The sequence below is a fragment of the Argiope bruennichi genome, chromosome 3 (genome assembly GCF_947563725.1).
Source record: "Argiope bruennichi chromosome 3, qqArgBrue1.1, whole genome shotgun sequence".
NCBI classification, from domain to species: Eukaryota; Metazoa; Arthropoda; class Arachnida; order Araneae; family Araneidae; genus Argiope; species Argiope bruennichi.
In genome coordinates, this window is record NC_079153.1 from 53,374,222 (window position 1) to 53,396,242 (window position 22,021).

Consider the following 22,021-nt stretch of genomic DNA (forward strand, 5'->3'; position numbering starts at 1 on the left):
AGTAAAATTATTTTAAAATTTTTGAACGTAAAATAATTAATAGAATAAAACAAATTATCAGATAATAACAATAATAATAAAAAAAAACCCACAATGAAACAAAAGAGACACATATTAAAATAAAGCATATGATAATAATAAACATGAATAAGAAAATTAGTTTCTAAAAAGAATTTTGCATTCTATTAAATTTTTAAAGAACATTCTATTCTACATTATTCGCTATAATGGAAGATTTATAGCATATTCAGTTTATTTAATTCACTAAGTCATAAAAAATAAAAGAAAACTAAATATAATTAGAATGAAATATATTTAATTCAACAAAATTAACCCATTTGCAATTTTTAAAAAGAGATGAAATTTTTTTTAAAAAAGCTTACTTTTTCACTAATATAAGTTTGTAACAAAAAAAAAAAAAGAAAAGAAAAGAATAAAAACTTTTTTTTAACCAAATAATTATAGCATTTTACTATTAAATAAAGTTATTTTTTTTTTAGCCTAACAATCTCTCACTTCTTCCATAAAAAATCTTCCAAATGAATTTAAAAGTCTTAAAACATTTTCTAACATGAACAAAAAGTTATTCATTTATATTTTGAATAAATCAGTCTTTGAATAATTAAATACACTAAAAATAAAAAATAAAAATGCAACCTTAGTTTATTTTCTCATGAAGTAAATATTTCAACATACGATACTTCACAACAAATTAAAAACAATTACTTTTAAATAACAAATTCAAAATATTTTTTGAAAATTTTCAGTATTTTTTAAATGAATTTTTGTTTAAACACAAAAGGAATAAAACAGTCCGTAAAAAATACCACAAAATAGCAATTCATTTCTTAAAAATAAAATGAGTATAAAAATGCTGGAAATTTAAAACCATCAGTAACACTTCTACACATTTCATTACCATTCACCTAGACAATGGATAAAAAATTACATGCAGAAGAAAAAGAAAAATTCTCTGAAACATAAAACTTCAGAAGAATTACAGTTCTATAAAAAAATAGTTTGATTTGCATAAATAATGCAGAACAGATTCATAAAAATAAACTGCAAGAAGATTAACAAATATTCCATGCATAGATATTAAACAGGATTTTTCATATAGCTTATATTTATAATCTTTCAAATATGTTAACAGCATTGAAATAACATTTGTGCAAATACACATGATTTTTAAAGCATCAACAATTAGAAATTTACATTAAAAAATTATTTTATAATCTTTCTGAAAATCAACAATATATAATCTTTTATTCCTAATAATTAGTGTTGTTATATGTAGGGAAAAAATAAACAAACATTTGCAAGGAAATCCCTAATGCTAGTTCAATAAATACAGAAAGGATTGCAAAATTCTATAATAAATAATTTATAAACATTTAAAATTCATTTCCAATACTTACAATGAATAAAATTTTTTTGTAATACCTTATGCAACATTTTCTTGCAAATCCTACATAGATAATAAGAGAAAAAATACAGCATGAAAAAATAAAAAAAGTATTTTAAAAATACAGTATATGATATAATTAAAATATAAAATAACTATATAACACTTATATTAAAGTAATATCAAGTGAAATTTGCAACTATAAATATTAGATGTTTTTTAATACTTCAAAAAATAAATTTCATTATAATAAAAGGAATTTAAAAACATAATAAGAAAATACAGGGTGTTTATAAAGTCCCGGACCCATTTTGATGTTTAATAACTCATAAAATAATAAAGATATAAACACACTTATGGCATTTATTGATGGAATAACTCATATATTTTCCTTTTCAGGTTTGAATATTTTTACTTTTGTAAATATCGTCTGCGCGTGTGGTTAATTTCAGATAATTTCATTTTCCAGTCTAAATATCTGTACTTTTCTAAATATTGTCTGCTTATTAATTGCATTTTTCTCTCTTTTGTTTTTGGCAACTATTGCAATGTTATGTTTACTTTTGATGTGTTTGTTCTATGTAGTACTTTTGTATGTGATGTTTTATTCGAGCGGATATTAAGGAAAATGCATACACCACAAGAGAAAGCACAGATTTTATGGGGGTTCATAGAAATTAAATCGATAGTGCAAGCACAGAGAAATTTCAGAAGAATTTACCAAAAAGATCCTCCATCCAAAAACAGCATCTTGCGTTGGAAAAAGAATTTTCTAGAAATTGGAAGTATCGAAGATAAGAAACGTTCCAGACGTCCTTGCACAAGTGATTTTGATGTTGAGCGTGTCAGAGAGACATTTTTACACAATCCTAGAATATCTGCGAGATCAGCGGCAACAGGATATGCCAATTTCGACGGTGTACAAGGTTATTAAGAAAAAATTAAGACTGCATGCATACAAAGTTCAAATTGTTCAAGTTTTGGAACCGAACGATAGGCCTAGGAGGGTGGCCTTTGCAACAGATATGCTAAGGAAGATAGAAGATGCTGTTGATTTTCTGAAGAGCATAATGTTCTCCGATGAAGCATCCTTTCATGTTTCTGGCATTGTTAATCGCCATAATGTGCGCAAATGGCTCTGTGGATGCCGACATGTTTGCCGCTACCTGGCGTGAAATTGACTATCGACTTGATATTCTCCGTGCGACGAAGGGGGCACACGTGGAAGTTCATTGACAAGGGTCATGAAACTTTTTGAGTCTATTTAACCATTTATGTTATTAATTTAAATCTATCTTTACTATTTTATGAGTTATTAAACATCAAAATGGGTCCGGGACTTTATAAACACCCTGTATATATGCATTACAATTTAATTAGAATCTTTCAAGAATCTTAACACACAGATTTTTCTTTTAACAAAGATATTTAATAGATGGGGGGAAAAGCCTTTCCCCAGATATGAGTATATTAATAAAATTCATGCCATATCAAAGAGGTATGAAGACTATTTTCCCATTTAAAAATATTTAAAAGTGAATTCTTATTTTTAAAAATATTTCGTTAACATAATAGAGATGGTGGGGGAAAAAAACAAACAAACCATAAAATAAAACTGGTTATGAAAGGATGAGAGAACTTCTTATTTTATGGTTATATATAGCATAGTAAGGCAGTTTTTAATTTCTCACAATTAAAAATTCATCTTTAATATTCACTGTGAAAGAAGAATTCAGTATAATATTAAAACACTGCAAACATTAATAAAAAAAAAATACATTACTAAAACATAAATTACATAAAATTTTACTAAGGAATATGAGAAGGCATAATGGAATGATAGTCGACAAAAATGGCAAGGAAATTTAATAATCTCATACAAATTATATAAGTTACATAAAACACTACTTGATATTCCAGACTAAACAGATAAGATCTACTGCTATTATTTAGAACTACAAGGTATTATTTGATCATTTATTAGCTGCTAAAACAAGATGGCATATACAAAAATTAATAATCCAAGAAACGAGATTCTATATGTAAATAAATACACCTTTAAAAATAGAGAGAGTTGAGATCAATATATATGAAATGAATAGAAATGCATTAGCTTCAAAAAAATTGTAAAACAGTTCAACCATCATACAAAGTATTAAATTAAATGGTAAAATAAATTAAAAGAATGAAAAATAGTTAGCTCACAAAAATATTTTTAGATCTAATGAATAAACTTTAATCAGCACCAGATTTCACTCTTTGATATCCACCAGCATAGTGAAAAACACACCAATCATCTTCATCCTCTTCATATTCCTCAGACTCAGGTTCTCTTTTACTCTTTTCAGCTTTCATTAACTTGCAGTCTTTTTTTAATTTACTTTTACTCGACAGGCCAGAAGGATTTGGGGAGGTCTCACGGGATCCAGTCAAGGGTTTAAGTACCGAGTTAATACTGCTTTTTTCAAAAAAGCTCGATGATAAGAAACTGGATTTTGCAGGAACATATTGCTTCTTAGAAGTTGTAGAGCTGAAATATACATTAAAAAAAATTTGCTAATGTCTAATTTGAGAAAAATGTTATTAACTGTGTAACTACTATTATGCAAATATTATTTTTAAAAAATACAGCAAGAATACAATAGCAATGTGAAATAATAATAGCTTACAGCTAAAAATAATGGTAAAAAAAAAAACTAAATACAGAATTTATACCTTTTCATTGAATTAATTCATTTTAAAATTTACTGAAAAGATACATTTATGAAATTAAATTTACTTATCAAATGTATAGCACAATAAAACACAATAATATAGTTCATGCAAAAGCTAAAATAATATATGAGAATTGTCCCAAATTGGTTACATCAGTATTCTATGTTAAAGCTTTGTGAGGATTAATGAAGACTAAGTGAGATAAGCTAATGAAATTTGTATCAGCACTGTGCATTATTTCAATGCAAATGATTTTTGTTTTTATTTGTCAAGAAAAAAATTCTTATATTTCCTTAAAGTAAAAAGTGATGCATCATTCAAATTTAGATTAGAAAATAGCCATTGAAATTATATACTGGAGTTAAAATTTAAATTATTATGCAAATTGGATGTTTGATATAAGACATTAAAACTGCAGATTATTATGATTTCTCATGCATAAATTTATGATGAAAAAAATTTGAAAATACATAAATATTTGTCATATATAAGATAATTGTTTTAAAATATTGCACAATTTATTTAAAAAGTGTAAAATGATTTATAGCTTCAAATTTATTTAGAATATGATTTTTCAAAATTTGTCAATTTAAAAAAAAATATATTCATATTTCCTGTTATGAATGTTATTACATTCAATATTTATTTAAAGGGAAATAGTTTCTCCTTTCTATTTGTATAAAATTAAACCTGTCCTGCACAATTCCACAAATTGAAACATAATATTACAAATTAGAAGCCACCGGAGATCAGCTAATTTGCAGAAATTATTGGTTATATTTAATTTTAGTTAAATTGCTTAGACATAATTTTATAATCATGGCTTTCTCAAATTGTCAGATATTAAAACCATGTTATTTTAGTAGTCTTACATATTTTTTTTTCATTGTGTACATAAACTTTCTCAATAGAGACCAGCCATGTGATGTCATAACATAATTAAAAATTTTGCATTTCATCTTTCTTCTAACTTTTTGTAAGGCAAATTCATTTTTTAATCATCTTATAAGCTGCAGAGATATTTTAAAAAAAGTTGTTCTTCAATAGATCTCAACAATGGGAAGAAACAATCCTGTGGTTACATATTTATTGACACACACATATGCACACACTTTTAAAAAATTGTCAAAAATCAGAAAAAAATCTGCATGATTATTAAAATATCATTAAAAAGATAAATTTTTGAAATGATGTGAAATTTATATTCATGCAATAATATTTTCAGAAGTAGATTTAATAAAGCAACAAAATCCTGCTCAATTTTTAATTAATAATAATTCAGATTGAAATTTCTGATGATCAAATTCCCATCTTCAAAGCATGTTTAAAGTTTGCTGCAGAGATATTTAAAAAAATATGTTTAAAAAAATTGTAAAATATTCTATGGCAACACCTCTTTTTGGTGCTATGAATAAATTCCTCAATGAAAAATTATGTATACAAATTTTGATTAATATACAAATGAGTGCATTGGACATGATTTGGCATTTTCAGTTAAAAGTTCATTTTCATATTTAAATACCAGATGTAAGTAATAAAGTTGTTTTTATTTTTGTAGAATTTTTAAACACATTTTTAAAATTACAATCGATTCTACATGTTACATGACAAAGCATAACTGAAAATTCCAGCTAGAAGTTTGAAAAAATACTTTTTCTGAAAAATATTTAAGAGTATTGAAAGTTTGTACTAAATTGCACCTGAACCAGAATTGGCATAACGCTTAAAGTACTAAAATTAGAAACTTTGTTGTAAGAGTAAAAATTTGACTTAAGTAATCAAATTATAAAGATAAAAAATTAATAAAGTTTTATTTTTTTCAGGGGGGGGGGGTCCATTTCAAATATGGGTTACCCCTAAAGATGAGGTCATGTGCCTCCTATGTGAGGTGTCGTGCGTGGGCAATGTTGGTCCTTGGGACTCAACCTAAGTTCCTGCAAATGCTGCCATGAAGTCAAAGATCATTCAGATTTTTCCATGTGCCTGCGGGCTTATCTGAGCATTTCTTTATCAGTAGGTACTATTTCTGTTATCACTGATTACTACAAATAGATATGAAATGCCACATTTAATAGTATATAAAACATGCTGTATTTCATTCATTGATAAGTGTAAACCTGTTCCCCCCCCCATATTATATTGGCAAACTAGTTTTCTAATATAGATGCTTTTTGATTGAGAAAAATTCTTTTGTATGATACATATATTAATATCGCTTTATATTTTCATTTGCTTAATTTTCACCATTGCATCATTTTTTTAAAAAAAGGGTTAAGTTATTAATTCATAATAGTTTAATCACATATTTTGCTGCTTCAAATAAATTATCTCACATACATATTTAATTATAAGAATAGTTATTTCATAAGATGTCTAAAAAACCAAAAGTTTAATAAAACCAAAATTATATCAGAACTTTTTTGATGAAAACAATGGAATAAATTTATATTTGCACAGAAAAAAACGAAGCATTTATCACTCAAATATATTAAATGAAAAAATAACATTTATATATAAAAGTTAAAAATTAGAAGAACAAATCTAAACATAATTCCCTAGAAGAAACATAAGTATACTTAAATGTTCAAGAATAGATATAGGTTTATTAATTTTTGCATTCACTCATAAAAGCTTTAAATTCTTTTCTGTAAGATGCAAGAAGAGAATTTTAATTAGTAAAAGAATTTTAAAAATCATAATTGTTCATTTAATTGAGGTTAAATAGAAAAAATAATCATAAATATTTTAAAATTTATATCACTTATCTTTTCTCTGTATCTTAAAAAAGTAATAAAAATAAATTACATTCAAAATTTTGTGTATTATTTTGTAATGAAATATTTTCATATATCTTAAAAGAAGTATATATATATATATATATAATCTTAAAATCTGGCATGACAGAAATTTATTATTTTTAAATTTTATAATTTTATTTGTACTGTTTCTGTCCCTCATTCTAAAGTAAAAAATGTAAAATTTTATACTGATAAAAACAGTGATAATTTATAATATTCCATGAATCACAAATATTATTTGAAATTGTTTATTTTCATATGCACATGGAATAAATGCAAGATAAAATTAGCATTAAGAAAAATTAATAATAAATGTGGAATTTAATATTGTTTTGATGCCTGAATTCAATACTGCTCATGAATATACACATTGTTAAAAATAATTACAATTATAACAGTTTCATTCTATTACAATCGAGACTTTTGTAAGAAATCTTGAATACATAAAACAAATAGCAATCAATATTAAATAAGCAGAAATTGCCCTTTTCTTGTTACATAATATAGACTTCATTATGCATTAATTACAGAAAAAAATGATTTGGCCATTGTTTTTGAAAAATTAAATATTTCTATATTATAAAGTATTTAGTAAGAAATAAGATCCCCACTTTTCATTGATTTCTTGCATTCTATTAGTGATATTCTATGAGCTGATTCTAATTTGTCACAAGGAAAGACTATCAGATTTAAAAGTACAATCATTAACAAAATATTAAGGTACTAGAAAGCATTTTTTACTTTGAATTAATATTTTTTGCTGCTGTCAAAAACTTTTTATATATCGTTACATCAGTATGTTACATTTTTAAAAGCATGGATCAAAGCATTTAAATGCCAAATAAAAAGTTGTCAACACTTTGAAATTTGTGAATACACCCTTAAATACATCATTTCAGCGGAAATAAATATAAAAAAATATAATGGACAAATTAATCATAGGAATGAGTTGAAATTTTGTAGGAACACACGCACAAAAAAAATCCTTGTCCATTGATTTATGCCAAAATTTAATTTGTTGCTTTCCAAAAATATTTAATCATAAGCTCTGATAAATTAATTATATATGGTAAAAATTACTTTTTTATATGACTGCATGATGAATGATGCCAGAATAAAACTTAAAAGACACAACTTCTTCAATGTAGATATAACAATTCTCTTCACACAAGTGCTTAACATAGACTGATATAGCCATTGTGGAATATGTCAACATTTCCTGATCACTCATTCTATATAATATTACTCGTTAAGCAAGTTACTTTTTTAATTTTATTTTGCTTATTATGCCAATCACCCATTACAAGAGATGCTCACAAAGCAAAATTTGATTATATATAATAATGAATATCATTTTCAATTAAAAAAAAATTATTTAAAATTCTTGACATTTAAATACTATAAAAAAATCTAATTGTTTAATGTAATGGTAAATATGGAAGAATTTCAATGTAGTTTCCATTTTGGAATAAATAATTTTATAAATAAAATTTACCAAATAATTGATTAATAACTAATTATTAAATATAACAAAATCATACTAACTTTAAGCTAATATAACAATCCAAATTGATCTAAGGAAATAGTTGAATGTAATGAAATAATATTATGTAGATCTATCCTCATTTTTAAATATAAAAAGCACTTATCAAAATAATGGATATCAATTTCCAAGTTAATTGGAATTATAATACTTATTTAAATTTATAAACCCCTTGTTTTCCTAAATTCTTTTTAACTATTAAGATGTTTACTGAATAAAGAAAACAGTTAAAGATAAGTTGTGATGATTTTTATTACAATAAAAACCTAATAACAAAGAGTTAAATTAATATTTTAAATAAAAATGTATTTATTTCACTTACCCAATATTTCCAAACCAATCAGAATCATCTTTTTCCTTTTCTGGACTTAAGCATGGTGAATCTTGTAGTAGTGGAGTATCACTTTTATCAGACTCAGCATTTCTAAAAAAGAAGGTAGGAGAATAACATCTTAATCATATTAGAAGTTTTTATTCATTCTTTTTATGGCACAATATTAAATATGAAGCATCAAAAGAAATATAAAGACTTAATTATTTCTAAACAAGGAGAGTTTATACAGAATGAGAAATTTAGACTTTAGAAGTTGTTAAAAAGATTTAATATTCCCAATAGCAATACAACAAATGGCAGTATAGACATTTCATTATAACTTTCCAATCTCAGATAACTAAGATTCGTTGCTCAGTAATATATATATATATATTTAATATTAACTCTGTGCTAACTTTTTCCAAAAAAATTATGCTCTCAAATATTGAATATATATAATTAAACAAGAAGTGTATATTTTGATAAGTTTAACAAAAAGTTTAAATATATGATTTAGAACCTTTATTAAAATTTCTGACCTTTATTAAACATTAAATACATCAGATTCCACCAACTCCAAAATCATGATTATTCCTTTTTTTACCCCCATCACATCATTCCTTTTTTAACATTTGTGATTACTTTTTAGATGTCTTCCAAATTAAAATTCAAACATCTATAAAACCAAAAAAATTTTGCTTTCAGCAAAGATTATGACAATACAACAGCTAAATTATATTAGTTATAGCTGCAATATGCCAAATAAAATTTAACAAAATAGTGTGTCAGTCTAAGCAAATGCAAGAAATATAATAAAATACTAGAAATTTAAATACACACACACAAAAGTCTTTTTAACTATTACAATAATTGAAAAGTTTATAAAGAACTGGAAATTCTTTAATTTATTTAAGGACATTTAAAAAAAATACTAACTTGTTAGATGATCCAACTTTATAACCTTTACGATGACTACTGCCTACACTTTCTTCAACAGCTTGATGATTAGTAAACGAAGATTGAAGCCACGCCATAGTGTATCACGAACCTAAATACGAATGAGTACAGAAAATTATTGCTAAACAGAATATAATTTATGAGGAAATCTAGAAATTGTCTTCTAGCAATAAAAAGACATGTTAAAACGCGGAAAATGCTACACACAACACCCTTTAGCTTTAATAGGAATAAACAAAGAGAAGGAAAAAGGCAAATGTTTTGTTTAGAAATCAGGATATGACATCTCATGATCGCACATATTGACAGAAGGTAGAAAAAATAATTCGACGCAAACACTTAGCAGATTTCTGAATTCAATACGATCGATAGTAATCCCGAATAATCAAATAGCGAATGATAAATAATAATTGAATAAATTTTAATCCATATATTTATCATGGGAAATAAATAAAACGTTCTTTGATAAAGAAAAGGAAAACTTACTTAGCCCTTAGCACTGTTTACCAAATCATTTTCAATAAACCAATTTTTCATTGACAGCGCATACACACATCCGGCGAATTTTTGTTTCGGTATCGGCGTTTCAAGGTTTAAGGGGAGAGGACATCAAAGCTCCTATTGGTTACTAGGTCATGAATGTGAATTCTATTTAGCATATTTAGCGCCATCTTGGCGATCATAATCCCAAAATGTGCAACCATAATGCGCGTGGTTCAGATTTCTTTTAAATGATTGCCTTTATAACATCATTAACGTATGAGTACCGATATTTTACATTAATGTGAATAAACAGAATTAAGAATATTTAATAAAAGATGTAATTATAGAAAAATTCTTTCGGACAGTTGATAAAAATGCTGCTTTTAAGAATACTAGCTATTTTTTGAGTGTTCTATATTAGTTTTTAGTTCCATTTTTATCATTGACGTGTAAAAAAATTCTTAATACAATTTTCAAATGCTTATACTTCATGATAGAAACAGTATTTACTTTATTTTGTATATTAAATACAAGTGATTTAAAATTATTTGGTATTAACACACGTTAGAAAGCAGGATTGTTTACCTTGGTGAAGTTATTTTTTAAAAAACAAAATAGTAATTATATTTTATATTAACTAATATTATGCAAAATTTTCACTTTTCCCTCCCTTAAAAAATGAAGTAACAATTTTTACATCAAAAAATTATTTAAAAATTTATCTTTGCAATGAATACAATTTACTATTAGAGAAATTTCCACTAAATTTCAACAATTTTTTTAAATGTGCTTAAATATAATTTGCAATAATATTTTTGTAATTTATTTGTTGTACTAAAATTCAAATAATTTTCAACGTTTTATCAAATTTCAATGTTTTATCAAATTTTATTTGTGATTTTCTTACTTGCTAATTATTAAAATTTATTTTTTGTGCATTCACCAAAAAGCAAGTTTTAACCAAATTTTTGGAGACTTTTTTAAAAATTTAAATAATCTGATCTTTATTCAAGAATTACTTTCACATTTTAGTGAACTGACTATTTTGAGCATTTGTAAATAGAATTCTTCTGACAGACAAAATTATAGCAAATGTGTGTAAGTTGCCAATGCTGAATAATAACATTACTCCACCAGCCATCTTTAACAACTAGCTGGTTTACTAGAAATACTGTTTTTGTTTATTTTCAATTAAATATTTCATGCATTACTTGATGATGCTTTCTTCCAGGAAAAATATTTTAATTATCAGATTGTAGTAGATAGGAAACTATATTTTAATAGTCTCTTCATCTGTTCTATTCATTGAATATGCCAATAATCCTAATGAAGTCAAGTTCTTGGGACATCACAGTGCTATTAAAAATAAACTGTAAAGTTCATCCATCTGTTAATTTTCACTGTATTGTAACTTTACTTCCTTCTTTAACTTACTAAAAAGAAATAAAATCACAATTAAATTTTTGATGAAACAAAAATAGTTTAAATTTTAGAGTACCACTGAAATTTATAGTTGAAAACCATATAAAAATGTGTGAAAATTCAGAAAAAAATTTCAGGTAAACTTAAATGGTATCATTAAAAAAATAAGAGATTTTAAGCTCTAAAATGGTGAAAAAAAAAATCAGTTATGTGTGATATTACTTTTAGGTAAATATGAAAAGATAATAATAAAAAAATATATCATTTAACTTTTTAAAATTAAAATTTCCAAAAAAAAAAAAAAAAAAAAAAAAAACTTTTTAAGGTGCATATTTTTATTCTTCACAGTACATCTGGATCAAATTCAATAACTCAAATGGTCTGTTCTGCAAATAAACATACAAATTATTATAAGTTTATTAATTTTTTTTAATTATAAGTAGAAATTATATTATGCCACAAGTATGTTTCAACTCAACTAACATGTGTTTTTTTAATACTAAAAATTTTTTACAATTTTCATTTCTTACACTAACCATTTATTATTATCACCAAGATGCATCTCATTGTTAGTATATGCATTTCATCATTATATTTTTAAACTTAAAAAACAAAATTAAGTCATTCACAGAGATTTTAATTAATACACAGTTTAATTCATAGATTATACAAAAATTACAAGGAATCAATAAACATCTCAAGTATATTAGGGATTGAAAATTATAGAAACCAAAAATTAAATAGTAGAGAAAGTAAAAATATTAAAGATTGAATTTTAGAAAAAATCTCATTAACTATTTTTAATTGCCTACAGTAGCAAATTTCAGATCAAACACAATTTGTAGATTTAAGTATCTTCCTCAGGAAAAGAAGACAATGTATAAAACATTTAATTAAAATTAATTATAAGCAGCATTTTTGAAAAATAAGATGCTTGGTACAAGTAGTAAATCTATGTAAAATAATGAAAAAACATTTAAAAATTATGAACTAACATTTAAAAAAAATTTGTAGGCATTATAGTGATTAAAACTTAAAAAGAATACAGTCCCAAAAATATTAGTTAGGTGTTAGCAACACAAAAACAATTCCAAACAGCTGGAATTCCTATAGCAATTTATATGTAGGAATTCCCATTTAGATGGAATGCGTCAAGTCTGATTTACTGATGCAGCATTCAAGATAGGTCTGTGATAAAGTACAACAAACACTGAAACATTCAAAACAATAAATAAATTCAAAACCAACTTTATTACAATTTTGAAGGATTTAGATGGAAAAAAATTATCACACATATGATACTTTTTTTTTTCAAGTCTGTTTAAAAAATAACTGAAATATTGTTTTCTTATTTATAATTACAGAGATTATCAGAAGAAAAAGCTCTACTTGAAAAACCATTAACTCGTAATTGCATAATGATTTAAAATATTATTATATAGAACTGCAATTAACAATCATTGATCATCTATCAGAGAGGCTATAATAGTATTATATATGAGTTCATATGCTATATTGCAAAACGTGACTTATGATCAAAAATGTCATGTAAGGAAACACTATTAAAAAAAAAAAAAAAAACTGAAGCAAGAGATATTATGCTTTCTAAGTGCCTAAAAAATCTGGATAATTTTAAAAATTCTATGAATAAAAAATTATTTTGGACAAATAATTCTTGCAAATGCTAATTCTAAATTAGATTTTTAGATTTAAATAATTTCAATTTGACTAGTATTTCTAAATAAATTGATAATCAAATTAGAACAAGCAATGTCTTGAAATGCAGAATTTCAAATATTAATTTCTTTTAAAAAATTGTTTTAGAGTAATTATTTTTATCATTTACATTTATATAATAAATTTTAAAACTATTTCTTTTCTGGATAAATAATAATCGATGAATAGAATTTAATATTCAATAAAATCACAAAATACCGATAATTTGTGATCATCAAGCACAGGCCATAGCAAGCACATTTCAGAACATTTGATCCTAAATCTTTTGTAACTCTTTTCCACTACTGTTACCAAATATTTAGGACTTTATGGAAATAATTTGAAATATAATGATTTTTATTTTTCTTTAATTCATAACCAGTTTAGCATAGAAAATCTCACAAGTGTAAACATTATTCATTAGTGTTATAACATTTCCTGTATTCCTATAACTACAATCAGTGGCTATTTTTATTAACTGAGTAAAAGGAAAGATGCCCCTTTTTTTGTTTTGTTAATATTATGTAAAGCTAAAATTTATAAGAATAAAACCTACTTTCTAAGGAAACAGAAGCATGCCTAGACAAAATACACACAGAACAAATAACAAAACAGCATCCCATCTCAATTTTTCAAACTACAATCATCATTCTCTTCTCTCAAATATTATTTTGGGATCGATGTAGAAATTAAGTCTAAATAACTATATATAAATTTTTTAGCTAATATGATAAAGCAGTTGGTTAATATGTCTTAATTATTCAAAAAATTTATTAAACTTTATAAAAATTAGAAAATATAGCAGTTATAAAGGCAATTATAAATGAAAATAATTAAAATGTGTCAAAGCAATTAAAATTATATTTTAAAATTTAAGATCTGACATATCAAAATGTACATTATATGTGATTATTTCCTAGGAAACTCCCAGACATCAGCATCAGAGCCTTAGCAAGTTTATTCTGGGCCTGATGTAATTAATAGATGGATATTTTTATACATTTCTAAGATATTAAAATTTTCACACAAATAACTTTAAAAATGATTTTAAATTTAAAAAAATATTATGATGTCCTTTATTTGAAATTTTGACACTGGTATTATTTTAAATTAATTAAAAATAAAATGAAATTTTGATGAATTTAGAGAAGTCATCTGACTTCTGAAAAAAAAAATCCCTATTTAAAATTTAAACACTTATTTTTCCAATGTATGCTTAGTTCCCCATCCCCCTGTCCTAAATGTAATGAATTTCAAAAATATTTCTATATACGATTTGCATTAGTCGTTTCATTTAAATTAAACTTATTTCCTTGTTCTATCAAATATATAAACCATTTCCTTCTGTTGACAAAAATTATTATATCTCAGAAAACTTTTTAAATGGAGAATTTTAATTTATAATAAAATAATGAAAAGGCGATTTTAAGTGAAAAGTTATTTTATAGCTTATGATATAATTACTTATGAAAAATAAGGAAAATTCCATATGAAAATAAGTATAAAGCAACTTTTATTTCCAAATTGGGTTTTTCATATCATATTTATTATTAATAATAAGTATATGGATTTTAATAACTTCTAAAGCTATACATATTCTTAACAATGAATTTTGTAAGCAAATAATGGTTATTTTGAGACAGAAAAACTTGTGTAGCGATTAATCTATTATTAATTTGTTCAATATAAGTAATTCAGCATAAGTATATAGAATATATAATTTATAAACACCATAAAAATCAATGATTCATTCAAAAAATTTTAATGCCATAACAATTTTTTAAGAGCTTCACAGATGGAAATGTATGAATTTTATGTCAGAAATTAATATTTAAATAAAGAAGTTTGTTGAATATGAATAAGAGATATATGGAATCAAAGAATATAGAAATCCTATTCAAAAGTACATAAAAATAATTACCATGATTTTTTAAAAATCAAGTTAGACTCAGTATTCGATAAAATAAAATTTAAACCGATTATTGATTTAGAATCTTTATTTTTAATATTGAGACTTAATTAAAGTATGCTTTCAGAAGAGCATTTGTGTTATCTTTAAAGAAAATATACTTTAAATATTCGGAAATTGATTTTTCATCAAATTAATTTTAAGGAAACAACTCAGCAACTGATGCAATAATCATTGAAAATATTATAAATAATAATATATATTAAAATCTTTAATCTCATAAGAAATTAACTAAAATAACTCTTTTAGAAAGTCAGAAGTATTAGCTTAAAATTAAGACGAGTTACTAGGTATATTTAAACAAATAATGAAAATTTTGACACTGAACTTTAATAAATAAAAGTATTTTGAATTTTTATGAATATTATATTTGTTTTAGAGTTTAATTAAATTATGCAAATTACAAACTTAGCAACAATTAAATGATTATTGGCTGTAAGAAATTCTCAAATATAATCAATTTGAAAAAAGAAGCTTAACTCCAGCTATGAATTTGCTCTCGCATGCAATGCTAATATTATATTAAAAAAAAATTAAAGTATCTTTTTTAGTTGTTCTGATTCAAATATAAAAATAAATGAGTTCATACCAGACATTGAGTCTGTTAAAAGTAGCAAAAAATTATCCTTTCATGTTATACCTCATTATATATATATATAATGGCACTTTTGTTATAAATGAAATTTATTTCAAATTCTTCTTATTCAGTTTAGTTTATAGCAAATCTAAACAATCTATTAGGCATTTTAAAATAATAATATACTTTTTGCTTATTGATAAAAAAGTTTGGTGAGTAGGGATTTGTTCTTTATATCAAGTCTGATTTCACCTTGAGTTTACTTTATCAAATAAACTCAATGCATCACATGAATAATTTATATTATGAAGATATTATTTGTTGTTGCTTATTACCCCAAAAAGTATTTTCAAACATTCATGACACATTTGTGTATGTCAGAAACGATTGAACTTATATAGTGGTTGAAATTGGGGATTAATCTCAATAACTGAATATATAAAAATATAAAAATGGAATAAAAGTTTTTTTTTTTTTTTAGGAAGTTGACAAAAGGTTTAAAAAGTACTTTATCAAATCCACTTAATTTATTCCACAATTTTGAGCTCCTCCTTGGCAATAGTACCCAATCTTGCACGTCCCACTTCAGTTACACTATTGTTAATAAGTAATCTTATGTAAACAAAGGTTAATGACATATAAGAAAGCTAAAGTTGTCAAAATGTATTAAATATTTTTTAAATGTCAACATATATAAACCAAATATAAATAAATATGCTATAATAAAAAAATCATTCTAATTGTCTTTAAACATCAATATTTTATGAATTGCTTCATAATAATTTATAAAATAAATTTATTAAAAACAATATAAATGCATTTACTTGCATTATTCTGTTTGAAAATATACACAAATTACCAATTTCTTAAGTTTTATTTGTTGGCTCCACAAACATATATTTTCAACAATTTACACAAATGTTCAAAGTTTTATAGCCTTTATATGCATTTACTGGACATCATTTAAATTTTTTAAAATTTTTCAGACACCTTAATTTTCTCACAATTAGAAGCAGAAAATTTGGTTCAAATATATATCTTTCAAAACTGTTCAGTCTTTCCAAAAATAAAATCATGGTGGCTGATATTTTTACATCCAGTAGTTTCCTTTTAAATTATTCAAGCTTATATTGCAGCCAAATTAAGAAAGTTGAAAGTTTGAAAACACCAATTCCACACTTTGTCAATTTCACAGCTTTGGATCCCCCGCCCCTCGTTTTCCTCCATTGTCACAATTTCACTCAGCTTATAACAGGTTAAGCAGTTTTCTATCCTTGTTCAGTATTCCAAAGATCTGAAACAAGCATAAATTAATCTGTTTGCTGTCTTTGGGTTTTACTGATTTCATGTCAAAGTACAAATACTTAACAATTTCCAGAAATCTGTCCCTAGCCATTTTCTGAGTGGAGAGAGTTTTGATCATAAACTCAAAACAGAAAAACTTTTAGCAATAAAAGTTCTACAAACATATTGAGTCTTGAAATGAAAGAATCTAATTCTTTGTAAGGCAGATACAAATTTGAATTTTGTGATTCCTGACGCATTTCTTTTTCACTGCATTGTTGAATTTGTGCAATATTTTTCATCGATGAGCAATCTTTATATATTACATATAGTGCCATCAATTTTTTTTTCTTTGCATTCAAAATTGATCTATCTATTTCTTGTTCTCCTGGGATTGTCTCCCAGATACACTTCATGAGATCAAACAGAATTATCATTTGCTGTTCTTTACCTTTGATCTTCCACATTTTAAATATATCTTCTTCATTCTCGGGCTCTGCATAGTCACCCTTGACTACTTTCTTTAATTCGACCTGCCGTCATTAATTTCACTTCTGAAAACTGCGCTAGTAACTGAAAGGAAATATTTTCTTGATCAAAATTATTTTTAATTTATTTAATTTTTATTCAATTTGTTATTTCATGAATAAACTTGAACATCAGATGAACTGGATTCCCTTGCTACAGTATTAGAAACAATCTAGTTTTTGTTACACAAATTGGATGAACCTTTGTATGAAATTCTTCATAGGACTTAATTTCTACATTGGATTTATCATCAAAGATTTTCAAAAGCTTTCATCTTTCTATTTGCAAGATTATTTTTGACAGTGCTGGTTTTATGAGTCATGATATACAGATAAAAAATACGTAGTCAGAACATTACAATTATAAAAAATGAAATGAAGTTAGGTATATCTGGGTCTATCGAAAGGTAACATTTCTAATACAAAGAAAATGTGCATTCAGATAGCCCGGAAAAATTCCAAACAGGTGTTTTACACACACTGTTTTTTTTGTTTTCGTGCCTTCCCACTATCTTCTGTAAAATACTCAAACCTGTTTTTACTAATTTTACTATCAGCATATGAAAATAGATTTTTTAAAAAATTATAAGAAAAATGAATTTTTTTTGGAAATGGTCAAAATAACCTTATTCCTAGTTTTAGCTTTAAATAGTGATTTTGATAAAAATATTTACTTAAAAGAAACAAAAATAAATTTACATAGTATTGGTAAGTTCATAGGAAATGTCCCAAAATATCAAAGTTATAAATCAGAAAATAAAGTGAAATTCAGTTAAATTGGATTTCTTATCAAAATTACTACTGCCATAATTCTAATGCCAAATAAAAATATATAAATCCTAGAACAGATCTCAAAAAACTTTGAAGCTTTTAACTTTTAAACAAAATTATATTACTTTGAGACAGGACTGAAGATAAATATAACAGAACCTTTTAGTTTTCCTATCTCCAATATACCATTTTTTATAATTTCATCTTCATATCTTTTAAATTCAAATAAATTAGATACAAATAAATAAATTGGAACCCAATCTATAAAGATTTAAAAGCAAATTGAGAATATTTTGGAAATCCAAAACAAAAACTGTGAAAATTGCTACTAAAATGTGAAAATCAAATTCATGAAATGCTAATTGTAAAAATAAATTTTAAAAAAAATCATGAAAATTAAATTTTTATAGAATGCTAATTTACAACAGTGTATTATGAATAAAATTGTAAGTTGAATTTTACTTTTGACAGAGTTTTAGTTGCTCCAAAACTGAAATGTTGATGTTAATGAATTTAAAAGAAATGAAAATATTTTCTTTCATGAGGTTGCCATGAATTTAAAGTTCTGTGAAAGTTGTCAAATTGAGAGTTATTACTTAGATTCATCTACCATGAATATAAAGAAGAAAAAATTCTGTGATTAGATTCATCTACCATGAATTTAATGAAGAAAAAAATCTGTGATTAGATTCTCTAATATGAATTTAAAGAAGAAAAATTCTGTAATTAGATTCATCTACCACGAATGTTAAGAAGAAAAATTCTTTGACAATTGTCAGATTGAGAGAGTTGTCAGATTCATTTAAAGGCCTATTTGTTAATGGAAAAGCTAGACTACAGATTGAAATGTGAAACATTAATATTTAGTAGATGTTTATCATATTAGCATCAATTACATTAAACATTTCTTCACAACATTATTTGTTATTAAAGTTTTAGATGAAATTATCTTTAGATACAGAATCTAGATCAAATTATCATTATATACAGAATCATAAAAGTTTGCTTTGTATAGTGTATTTTATACAAAGTAAAAGAAAAATTAATATTGAGAATCCAATAAATGTTTTAAGAAAATATTGAAGAAAAAGCATTAAAACTTTAGATAAATCCATTGTGTCATCTTGGTGATTTATTAATACACAATATTTAGAGAATTTTTTAAAATGAGAGATAAAAAAATGTAATCCTTCATATTTTAAATTTTTACAGGAACATTATTGAGATATTAAAATCATTTCGTCTTTTACTAAAGTAGTTAAGTTTAAATAAATGTACAAGACTTTCTTAGCTTCAATTAGGATGGTCAAATAACCATCCGTTGTCATTGAGAGATCATTTAGGATCCTTCCAGAATATACAGCGTCTCACAAAAGTGATAGGACACTTGTGCTTTACAAAAGGAAACTGTAATAAAAGATATTAAAAAAACATGTACAAATTTTTTGTGGATGTGTTTCATACTTAAATTTCGTAACAATTATTACATAACATACATTTTATCAAAATATTAATTTAATAAAAATACAATTGTTTAGAACGGAGCAAAAAATAGCTCACATGAGTGATGGGGCATCATTAGATATGCAACAAAAATCGTCTGAAATAAGCAATAAAAATATTTTTGGTGGTTTTATTTTTACTCAGAAGCAATTGGCAATAATTTATAAAATCGTCTGCAGTATTTCTCTCCAGTTTGTTTTGGAATTTTTGTGTTTTTTAGCTCTGTGTAGCCATGAATGCTAAACGAAAAGAAACTTCGCCTGAATTTTGAAAATTAGTTATTAATTTGCATATTGAACGTGGAAAATCTATTAGAAAAACTGCTGAAACAGTTAACTTGAGTCATTCAACAGTTTTCAATATCATTAAACGATACAAAAAGAATCATATTATTCAGGATAAAAGAAGATCTGGCCGACCATCAAAGCTATCCAATGGAATAAAGCGAATTATCGTTCGAAATATTAAAAAAAATCTAAGAAAGAGTGCTCCTAAAATTGCTGCTGATTTACAAGCATTATATGGAATAATTGTTAATCCTGAGACTATTAGAATGGTAATTCGATCTGCTGGATATCACGGTAGAGTAGCCAGGAAAAAATTCTTCGTAAGTGAAAAGAATAGAAAACTCAGACTAGCTTTCGCAAAATCCAACATAAATAATAATTCTGATTACTAGAATAAAGTTATATTTGTTGATGAGAGTAAATTTAATATATTTGGTTCTGACGGTAGAATCTTGGTGTGGAGAAAACCCAGGGAAGAATTTCACAAACAGAACTTGGTGCCAACAGTAAAACATGGTGGAGGAGGAGTTATGGTATGTGGATGTATGTCGTCTGCTGGAGTTGGTAATTTTGTTTTTATTGACAGTATAATGGATCAGTACAAGTATAATGAAATTTTAAAGCAAAATTTGAAATCTTCAGCACGAAAATTGAACCTTCATAACGATTTTAAATTCTACCAGGACAATGACCCCAAGCACACTGCTTTGAACGTTAGACTCTGGCTTCTGTATAACTGTCCTGAAATAATAAAAACACCACCACAATCTCCAGACTTACAACCCATAGAGAATATTTGGCAAGAATTCGAATCAAGAATTCGCAAACACACCATTTCTTCAAAACAACAATTAAAATCAGTGCTTCAAGAAGAATGGGGTAAATTCACAAAAAAATTAGTCGAATCCATCCCAAGAAGATTAAATCATGTTTTAAAAGTAAAAGAAAATGCAACAAAATATTAAAACCTTTTAAAAGGTAAAATTTTTGGATAAATATTTGATGGAAAAGTAAGTGTCCCATCACTTATGTGAGCCCTTTTTTGCTCCGTTCTAAACAACTGTATTTTTATTAAATTAATATTTTCACAAAATGTATGTTATGTAATAATTGTTACTAACTTTAAATATGAAACACATCCAAAAAATTATTGTACATGTTTACTCATTCATTTTATTACAGATTCCTTTTGTACAGCACAAGTGTCCCATCACTTTTGTGAGACACTGTATATATATTTTTTTAAAAATTAAATCTACTTATACTTATTAACAATACTGATAAGTGAAAATTAAATTTGAGATGCCTCATCTTTTAACTTGAGAAACAAAATATCGCCTGCATTAAGGGTAATAACAAAAGAAAAATATTCTTTTTCCAAACAAAAGAAAGTTGTTTGTCAAAACTTTACACCATTATTATTTTATCTTAGGAGTGGATATAGACAATGTTTTTGTTACGAAATAACGAACAGAATTACGACTGGATAATTTTATCTTAATATAAAATAGTAATTTTCGAACTTCATTTAACTAACAATTTTAATTCATTACTATTATATTATGTGCAATTTAGTAATTACAAGTAAAACAAGGTTGATATAATTGCAGAAATAATTAATAATAATAAATATCTCAAGCAACAAAAATCGCCATACATATACTCTTTCACAGTTTTCTTCAAATCTTGTTAGTGTTTGTTTACAAGATATTCGGAAATTTGGAACTGAAAACTGAAACTAGGACAGAACA

General features: G+C 25.1%; 1 protein-coding gene across 4 annotated transcripts; it reads right to left on the reverse strand.

Annotated features, from left to right (window-relative positions):
- Positions 1–1,509: 1,509 nt before the first annotated feature.
- Positions 1,510–22,015, reverse strand: LOC129964240 (uncharacterized). 4 transcript variants are annotated; one of them, XM_056078973.1, is made up of 5 exons: positions 21,928–22,002; positions 11,426–11,647; positions 9,711–9,822; positions 8,784–8,885; positions 1,510–3,935 (listed from the first exon to the last, which is right to left on the reverse strand). In XM_056078973.1, the coding sequence occupies exons 3-5, from the start codon at positions 9,806–9,808 to the stop codon at positions 3,641–3,643; spliced, it is 495 nt and encodes a 164-aa protein (XP_055934948.1). In that variant the 5' UTR covers positions 9,809–9,822; positions 11,426–11,647; positions 21,928–22,002; the 3' UTR covers positions 1,510–3,640. The 4 variants fall into 4 exon arrangements, with proteins under 4 accessions (XP_055934948.1, XP_055934949.1, XP_055934946.1 ...); XM_056078974.1 differs by lacking the exon at positions 11,426–11,647 and having other exon boundaries at positions 21,928–22,015; XM_056078971.1 differs by lacking the exons at positions 11,426–11,647; positions 21,928–22,002 and adding an exon at positions 10,218–10,355.
- Positions 22,016–22,021: the final 6 nt, after the last annotated feature.

Bases quoted from the DNA above. Each gene is read 5' to 3' on its own strand.
- LOC129964240 (XM_056078974.1), bottom strand. From the start codon at position 9,808: ATGGCGTGGCTTCAATCTTCGTTTACTAATCATCAAGCTGTTGAAGAA. The intron at 8,886-9,710 runs GTTAGTATTTTT...CTTCTTTTTTAG, and splicing joins AAAGTTGGATCATCTAACAA to AAATGCTGAGTCTGATAAAA. The intron at 3,936-8,783 runs GTAAGTGAAATA...TGTATATTTCAG, and splicing joins GATTGGTTTGGAAATATTGG to CTCTACAACTTCTAAGAAGC.